The sequence below is a fragment of the Rhipicephalus microplus genome, unplaced genomic scaffold (genome assembly GCF_043290135.1).
Source record: "Rhipicephalus microplus isolate Deutch F79 unplaced genomic scaffold, USDA_Rmic scaffold_21, whole genome shotgun sequence".
Classification (NCBI taxonomy): Eukaryota; Metazoa; Arthropoda; class Arachnida; order Ixodida; family Ixodidae; genus Rhipicephalus; species Rhipicephalus microplus.
In genome coordinates, this window is record NW_027464594.1 from 665,469 (window position 1) to 675,000 (window position 9,532).

Sequence of the window (9,532 nt, forward strand, 5' to 3'; positions counted from 1 at the left end):
GAAATTTGCGGAGCATTCCACTGCGGCGTCTCTCGTAATCATATGGTGGTTTAGGGACGTTAAACCCCACATATCAATCATTCGATCAATAGAAATGAAGCTGAACGCAGACGGTTCGATTGTTCTCTTAATGCGACGCGCATTGCGTGTAACGGAAAATTATACACCAAAAAACAAATATTTCGGCTGGCAACTACCTTGAGCGATATGCTCTTAGTTAGGTTATGATATTAAAATTTGGTTATCTGAGTAAAGACTGCAGTAGTATTTGTACGATAAATCAGGAAGTTCCCAAAATTGAGAAAATTTTATCGGTCCTTCTATATTTCAAAAATTGTGTCCTGGCGATACGCAGACGATTTCGCAGCGATGCATTTGCCGCTAACTCTCGCCTGTGCGTTTGAGAGGTCTATGAATGCCGCCCGCATATGCAGCTATCCATTTCTATGTGATGAAGACAAGTGGAGCTACAACATGGTGCCGGTATCCGGGGGCAGGGAAAACGAATGGATTGATCACGCGAACACATTGTACGAGAATATTGCGAGGAGCTAATCTTTCACTTATGGCACATTATAGCGATATCTAAAGCAATGTACTACTATGTCCTTGTTGAGCGTTTAAGAGTAAAATAAAGCGCCACCGCCGCTAGCGTTGTACTGTATGTAAGAGCGCCAGCCAATGTTAAGTTCGTTCAGCGATACACATACACGGCGGGCCACTTCATCAATCCAGGCTATGGCCGTTACTAGGGCCGCTGTGGATGTCTTAGCGCGATAGTGTTAGAGCATGCCCCCAATGAAAAGCCCAATTGTGCGATATTTAAAGAATATCAAGGCATTATTTATTCATTTCTAAAAAAAACTTCTTAGAATAGGATTATCCTAGATCTAACCCAAACTGTAGACTTGTTTAACGAACAGCTTCGAATATTTTATTTGGCCTTGTATGTCCATATACGTTGGCGATTTTATCATTCAGGGTAATTCTCCACACGACATTTCAGGTCATAGAACATTTTCGTCTGACTCAGTTGTAATGGAAAAGAAGTAACTAGCAGAATCTCGCAATCTTTTTAACATAAAGTAATTCTACTACAAACCAATTGGGTGTCTTTTCGCCCCCGAACGCACAAACATCTCTTCGCACTCTGTTCAATGCTTCTATGCTTCACTACTGCTGCTCGCCAGTGTCCTAATAACGGTGCCTAAATAGCCTGCGTGAATGAGTATAGCATTTCATGTCAGCAGGTGAGCCGACGCACACACTCGTCTCCATTGCACGCAATGAGAAAGCATTAAAACAGCTCCCTGACACCCCTTGAAAAAAAAAACAGAGGCTGGCAGTCTCCTAGGCGTATAACATGTCGCTCCAGTTAGAGAAGGTGGTCATAAAAGTCCGGCCAAAGGCCGGTTTTTCGACACCGATGATGCGAACCAACTGTGCGGGAGGAGTGAAGCTGTCCATGGGAATTACAAAGGATGTGCCACTGACACGCTATGGAAATTACCTAAGTGAAGCGTTCCATAGCACCAAGGATCGGCTGAGCGATCGTAGACAACACGCTGTACATTACAAAGTACCAGCAGTCTACACATGATGGGCTTACAAGTGGTGCCCATCCTTATTCTCAAACCACTGCATAACTGACTGGAGAGACAAATGCACTGAGGCTTGCGCTACGTACGCGATTCGTATTCTAAAATAAGTGCATGGTGCATAATGCGTGAGAGGCGAAAATGTATTAGCAAACATTCAGTTCTGTTTGCTCCACTTTGTACATTTCTTTAAATGCGCAGCCAACCCGTGTCCTGTGCCAGAAACTTGATTCTCTGCCGTGGCAACGTAGTGTGAATGCACTGCTGTCCTCTTCTATAAAACGAAGTCACAGCTATCGGCAGTTATCAGCCGAGAGAGGCTGCAATTGCTTCTTCTCGAATGTCTTTCCATAGTTCCATGAACTGGACACCCCGGCCCCTTTCTCCGATCTTTACCTCCATGCGGTGCAGTTGTTCCGGCGAGAAGTACGATTTCCAGTCACCAGGTTTACCTTTCCGAACAAGGCGGTACTTGCTGTGGTCGCCTTCATAAGCTGACTTGTCTGGCACCGTGGTTTCAGTTCTACGTGTCTTCCACGCGGGATCCGCACACTGAACGTCCAGTACAAGCACGTTTTGCCTGTACTCAGCTGTGGACCTTTCCAGAAGTGTCCGTAAGAGCTGCTCGTCCGCGTCCAAGCGCTTGCCGTAGTGGTCCCCAAGGAAATAAGCCAGTTCGAGTACCAGTTTGCGCGTGTCCTTCTTCAGATCTTCGTAGGTCAAGAAAAGTAAGTTGGGTTCTTTCCTTGAAGCGTAACCGGAAGCCACATGGTCAAAATAGTCACCGTAGCCAAAGTTGCCGTGCAAGAAGGCGTCGAAGAATTCGTCGAAGGTGCCATTGCGGAATTTAAACATGCTGAGCGACGTTACCATGTGGTAGAAGGAAACGCAAGTGTCCCAAGGGGTGCGGGCCACGTAAACGTACTTCGCTTCGCAGTTCATTGCGTCCTTGGTGAGAGGCTCGTGCGTGGTGAATAGCCTAATGGGCAGTGGTGACTCCCAGCCTTCGGTCTCCATACGGCCGATGAAGCGAACGTAGCGTATGAATTCGGCGTAGCTCGGCACGGGCTCGCCACCTTTTAAGATAAGCTCGATAATGTACATGACCCAGTGAGTGCCCGCCTTGGGATACGTGCACTGGATCAAATCTCCTTTCTTCGCTCGGAACTTTAAGCTCTCTCTGAAGAGCTCCGGCTCCAGGCCAGGGCATCGTCGCACACCGTCTATAATTTGGCAGTATGGCTGCCTAAGTGTCATGTGTGGAGAATGTGATGTTCACTTCAGATGATCGTCTTCTCAGCTGCTGCAAGGAAAAGAAAGAAGGCTATATGAGGAACAGTTAGCGAAGAAAATACACACAGAACTTCTGCGAGAAAACTATTATATATATTCAGCTTGGGAGCAATTTAGAATTTTGGAATATCGCTGAAAGGTGCATGCTCACTTGCTGATCATCTTCAGTTTAAGACGTACTAACGTTCATAAAAAAGTATCTGAATTCGCCATATGCCTAAAAATAAAATAAATAGCAATAATTCAAGAAATCGTCGCTTACTAGTGCAATGCTCCATGGATTCAGTAGAAGAGCGTAAAACATGACGAGCGTACCCTCTTAATTTTTTATATTTAGGGGAGTGTGGCCAAGCAATCAAAAGTGTTTGTGGAGCTATTTATAAAAATAAATAGATTTTTTAGCATTTTAACAAGTCAACATAGTTTTCTCACCACTTAGGTGCAGTACACCTTAAAACATGGCATTACATATCACTTACAATGCGTTGATTATTATTTAGAAATTGTTCCAGTTAAAAAAATAAAGATTCCCATGTCAATCGTACCACAGGCACATATCGACCTTTTCTCAGGCAGAACAAATGACCGCCAGAAAATATATTAAAGCCTCATGCCCACAACCTTTCTTGCTAAGCTACAAGAGGAAAGCTTTCAACCAGGAGGTATATTCATGAAAGACCTAAAATTCAAAGGCGTGCCAATATTGCAAATTTCAAGTACCAAATTTATAGAAACAAGACTAAAAGACATTCTTTCAAGATCAAATACCCCAGTCTCGTGATCATTTTTTCCGCACGATGGAGGCCTCTCTGCGTTGGCCCCAACACAGCGTGCCCTGTGGGAGCTGATTGCACTTTATGCCACCAAGTTTCTTCGACTACAGCTCTTTATTCCCCTTAGAAATACTTAATTAAACTGCATTTAGTTAGGGTGCTTTCCATTAGAGGTACCTTTCGTGATACAGCCACTACATAGTGGCCAGCGAAAATTATCTATTTGACATGTTCACAAATTGACAACTCTTTACGTGCTGTAACAGTATTTATGAGAGCGAAAAACATTCACGTCCTTTTCAGATGTGATGCGCGTACATTGCCTTTTTTTTTCTCCTGTCACCTATGTGCTGGTTAGCTAATATTCTTCGTGCTTATTTTTTGCATATATTATTACAACTCAAAACTACAAAACACGCTCTATAAAGAAACCGCTTAATAGTGATTTGGTAAAAAGCAACCACTCCTGTAAGCTTGGAGTAAAGGAGACAAGTCGAACGGCACACGAACGTTATGCGTGCGTCGTGCGTGTTCCTAATTGATTACAGTAACGCAGTGCCATTTGCTGGCAACGCACCGTAACTATGCACTGAACGGTTTGTCGTAACCACGAAATACCATTTAACCTGATTGGTTTATAATAACAGTGTTTTTTTGTTGTTTAGCAAATGGCAATGACGTCTGACGCAAGAAATTTTTCCAAATTGTAGACCTGAACGCTTAACTTTCGCAAGTCATTGCTCATTCGAACTTTCGACCGAGGTCAAAGGTTCCGTAAAATGCGAATAAGCATTTTCAAATACGAAATGACGCGCAACAGGCAAATGTTCAACACGAATGCGAAATTGCGAATATTCGCACACCTCTACGAAAAAGAAAGATACATAGCTCACCATAAAGAGCGTAAATCTGTAAGCAAGTTTACTAAGTTATAAATAACCTCTCGCACACTTATAAAGATGACGCGTGCGCCTAATTAGGCTTGGATAACTGGCGGGTTTCCTCACCTGGGACGGTGAAAGAAAATGCAAATTTCGTTCAAAGTGCTTAGGCCACAGCTAGCAGGCATTTGAAAGAAGCGCCAGAAAACAATAAGGTTGCGAGCTGGGCTAGTTGGTGACTGATAATTATGCCGCAAGGTTAAGTAGCGCACTTTTTAACCTCTTAACTGCTTTGAACGAGTAGACCTCGTCGTGCCCAAACTGTCACCAAACTGCTTTCGATGAGTTGAATTCGGTCCTAGCGGAATAAATACTCCCTTCTAGCGTTTAGGCGGAGAAGCGCGCAATTACGGGTTATATCGTGCATCATCCACTATATGACAGCGTTATCTGGAGGTTTTTGTTTTCTCCTGATGCAAAAGCGTGGTTTTGTATTAAGAAACGGCGTGCTGTGGCGGCGACCCATTCATAGCTGACCCGTGGACACGAAAAAGAAGCTATTCTTTTTCGTAATCTTGTTTGAGTGATAATGATTCGAGCACAGATATTTATCTGGTGTCCGGAACGACGTGTAGACAGCGATGACAACGAACGAGTAACTCCTCCGGTGATGATGAAGACAGCTTGCACGCGAACATTGCGAGTGCCTGCCAGTGTAGCCTCCTTGTGTTTATTCCGCGTTCAAGCATTTTCCGCACAGCCCCGAAGCTTCCCAAGCTAAATACCCCAACGGTGCTTAGCCTAAACATGTGAAGAAAGATGTGGCCTCCTGAACTGCTTTGTTTAAAACGTTTTAGGGGTGCAGCTCCTCAACGAGTGGGCTGAGCGTCCGTCGTAATCGTATGTCGCCACCTCTCGTTAGTTCTTGACCCGGCCGTAGAGGGTGGTACATGTAGATATAACGAACTGCATATATGCTGAAAATGCAACTGATACGACACTAGAGGACGTTACTTGTAGTGTGATAAATAATAAAAAAACGCAGCATATCCGTGATGTGAATGATGATGAGTGGGGCAAAGTGCCATCAGTGTGTCCGCGCTTTCGCCCGTCTATTCTCTTTTTTATTAATTGTATGTAAGCAGAGGTTGGTGCCAATGCGTGGCACCGGCTACTCCTCTTCTCTTATTCAGTAGCAAACACAAGGCTATACATATGTACATAGCACAACACTTAAACAATGAGTTCACGTTTTTCCACACTGAGTGTCCACGCCACACAGAAATGAGTCCACACTGTGTAGAACTGTGTCTGCACCACACTGAGTTTGTAAAAACAAAACAAAAGAAATCCACACAAGTAATCATGCCAAATTAAGTGTTCACACAAAAACGTCAAAGTTCAATAAAACGTCTAAGGTGATCTTGTCGTGTAAATACTGACATGTTTTCAGAAAGGTTTTCACAAAAATATCGTAGTGAAGCAGGAAAATACAGTTTTGAAACATACTGCGGTTAACATTTGTTTTTTTTTGTTTAGTACGTTTGAGCTATTTCTGATTCCTCCAGAAAGTGAACGACTGCACGAGCTGCAGTGGCTTGTAGCTTTCCTTTTGGCCATGGACCCGAGATTTTCGCAATTGATGAAGGTCGCTTATCCAAAGAATTGAGTTTTGAAAAAGGGTTTTTCGAGGTACATCATGATTTTTACAATGAAGAAAATTATGCTCCACGTCTTCTTGAGCTTCTCCACATGAGCAGGTGGGACTGCCAGCTCTTCTTATTCTATACAGGAAAGCCTTCGTGTAGGCTGTACCAAGTCGAAGCCTATGGATGACTGTTTCTACCGATCGGCTAAGCTTTATCGGAATATTCAATTCTATACCGGGATCAACGTTATACCACAGAGTTTTGCGCACCATTTTCGAACCAGGTTTCCTTAGACAGTTGACAGCTCATCTTATTTATTAGACAACGTGCATCGCTCATCGATAGAGGTAGCAGTGATATATTGTTTTCTTCATGTGCTGCACGTGCAATGTGATCAGCCATGTCGTTTTCTGTGATTCCACAGTGGCTTGACACCCACTGGAACATTATAGTGTGGTTTAAATCTTTTGCTCTAGCGTACGTCCTCTGTATTTCATATGCGAGGTCACTAGTTTTGTTTCCCAAGATGATTCCTTTTAAAGAAACTAATGAGGACTCTGAGTCACTGATAACTACCCATCAAAGTGTACCTGGCTGTAAACATATGAAGCGTAAAGCACAGAGTATTGCATAGAGTTCTGCCGTTGTGGATGTTGTGAAATGGCTGAGTTTAAAAGCTTTGCTCGCTTGGTATGCAGGTACAAAGAATGCCGACGTAGAGCTTTGATTCAGACATGATCCGTCGGTGTACACGTGAATATAGTCTTCATAGTTAGTATAAAGATGTGTTACAGTTAATTGCTTTATTACAATTATGGGCAGATCATTCTTACACTTTATTCCCGGTATCGAAGTTGCAATATCTGGGATAGAGAGTTGCCATGGTGGGTGGGATGCACAAGTGGGCCAGTATTCGTGCGTAGGCAGTAAACTCTTGAATTCTAGTATATTTTTATGCATTCTTGCAGCTGATCTCTCCTGAATAGCTCGGTATAGGGGATGTTTAGTGTGTTGAGTTGCCAACCGAAGATAATGCCGGCAAGTTTCCGTGAATCTCATAGCATGAAAAGTCGGTTGACTTGCTTCCGTTGATCCGTGCAGCCGTCTTTCCATCCCTGCGTCCATTCGTTCATCCGCACGTCTGTTCGTCCGCCCTCTCATGTGTTCATCTTTGTGTCCATCTGTGCGTCCATCCGTTCATCCATGCATCCGTCCCTGCGTTCATCCTTGCGTTCATTCGTCCGTTCATGCGTCCGTCTATCCATCCGTTTGTTATTTCTTGCGTTCATCCATGCGTCCATCTGTCCGTTCATGCGTCAGACAGACATACATAGTTGACGTACGGACGCGGCCAGCAGATTATTTACGGTTTGCCAATAAAACCCTCCGAAGCTTCGCCCTACTCATCCAAATTCACTCCATAGATATGCTGTGATCTTTTAAATCCTATTAGGAGCAGGTTGCTCTTTTCCTATGTATTGTTGAGCAATCAACTTTATTCCGTTCATTTGATTGAGTACGCGGTGAAAATATTTTTCCAACATCAACTAGCTACTTTTTAGTACAACCAAAGTAACAATCCGCAATTAGAAAAATAGGCACTTTTTGACCTGAAATATTCGAAAAAAAGTGTGCAGTTAAGGGGTTAACATGGTAAACAGGGATAAGAAAAACACGCCAGTAAACAGGAAGAAGTGGAGTGCGAGAGACCTGGCCGTTGTAGTGCGCCATCTATTGGCTCTGACTGAACATCAATTTTGCTATAAATGCTGTCAAGTTGAAAAAGCAGTGGAAAGTCTTCCGCAAGCACAGCAACTTGCCTTTAGGTCAGCATTGAAAGTCGCAAAGGCGAAATCGCCGCGAGGAAGGCGTTATGAACAAGAATGGCTCATGACTTGTCTTCTATTGAGAATGTCAAGCCCAAGAACTTATAGACTAATGTCAAAAATGAAGCTCATGCCACTTCCAACAACCACAAGGCTGAGACAATTGATAAAAGGAATGCCATGTGAATTCGGCTTCAACAAGGTATCTCTTGACAGTATTGGGGCCTTTATGAAGAACAAAGCAGGGGTACAATGCTACGGAGCGCTAGTACTGGACGAGATGAAGGTGCGAGAGGTTGTCGCATTTAACAAGAGTACTTACAAGGTTGATGGCTTCGTTGATTATGGAGATGATCATGACTCAGAAACAACAGCCGGCCACACTTTGGTACTCATGTTCGTGCCTTTATTTCACTCCTGGGTGCAACTAGTTGCAAGTTTTGCTACGAGACATGCAGCCCCTGGAAGAGTCCTAGCTAGGCTTGTTTTAGAAGCCATTTTGCAGTTACACAAGCACAATGCAACAGCCGTCGCTGTTATCAGTGATGGTGCCAGCACCAACAATTCCATGTGGTCATGTTTTGGTATCAAAGGCAAGCTTCATGAACCGAAACGCAGAGTTGACCATTCTTGTGTACCTGATCAGCAGCTCTACTTCCTGTGCGATGTACCGCACATCATCAAGTGCATAAGGAACCATCTCAAGCGCCACAAGTATGGCATGGTAAGTAGATTAGAATGTTTTTACTTATTTTTCATGCGTGAGCAACTCTGAATTAAGGAGTGGCTTATGCAATGAAACACCTTTCTTCGTCTCACTGTTGTTTTTAAATATTGCAGATTGGTGAGCACAAAATAAACTTTGACCACTATCGAAGACTCCAAGAAGTAGATGGGAAACAGCAGCTTCGGGTGGTTCCGAAATTGACAAAAGAGCACGTGAGCCCAGACAATCTGCGAAAGATGAACGTGAGTCTGGCTGTACAGGTAAACAAAAATGCCCTATCTACCATATTTAGATGCCTTTCATAGTTGACAACTGCTTGTTTATATGCATAAATGTTTGTTTATAAAAATAAAGCCGCAAATTTTTCATATATGTTGTTCTCAGCTTTTCAGCCGAAGCACTGCCATTGGGTTAAAAGTGTACCAGCGGTTAAAGGAGCCTGACCTGAAAGACTGCCATGGAACTGCTCAATTCACCTTCATGGTGAACAACCTGTTCGATGCCCTGAGTGAAGCTTCCGAAGTTTGGAATAACAAGTTCGTCAAAGGAAGTTGAGGTAATGATAATACTTTACAGCATCTGTTGCACTGTTGTGAAATAGTACAGATAATGCTTCATAACATCTGTTGCATTGTTTTGAAATTAATATGCTCACTGACGTATTTTGAAGGTCATCCAGGAGTTCCTTGATGCTGTAAATAAGACCGAGGAAAACCATATCAAAAATGGGACAGTGATGTTTGCATCGCAAGTTACAATGGAGTCGCTTCGTGTTACGCTTGCAT

The 9,532-nt window shown here is 43.4% G+C and overlaps 1 protein-coding gene across 1 annotated transcript; it reads right to left on the reverse strand.

Moving 5' to 3' along the window:
* Nucleotides 1-1,904: 1,904 nt before the first annotated feature.
* On the reverse strand, nucleotides 1,905-2,855 carry LOC119175254 (3-alpha-hydroxysteroid sulfotransferase). The gene has a single exon (XM_037426383.2). The coding sequence runs from the start codon at nucleotides 2,853-2,855 to the stop codon at nucleotides 1,905-1,907; it is 951 nt and encodes a 316-aa protein (XP_037282280.2).
* Between the last annotated feature and the right edge of the window lie 6,677 nt (nucleotides 2,856-9,532).

Bases quoted from the DNA above. Each gene is read 5' to 3' on its own strand.
- LOC119175254 (XM_037426383.2), bottom strand. From the start codon at position 2,855: ATGACACTTAGGCAGCCATACTGCCAAATTATAGACGGTGTGCGACGA.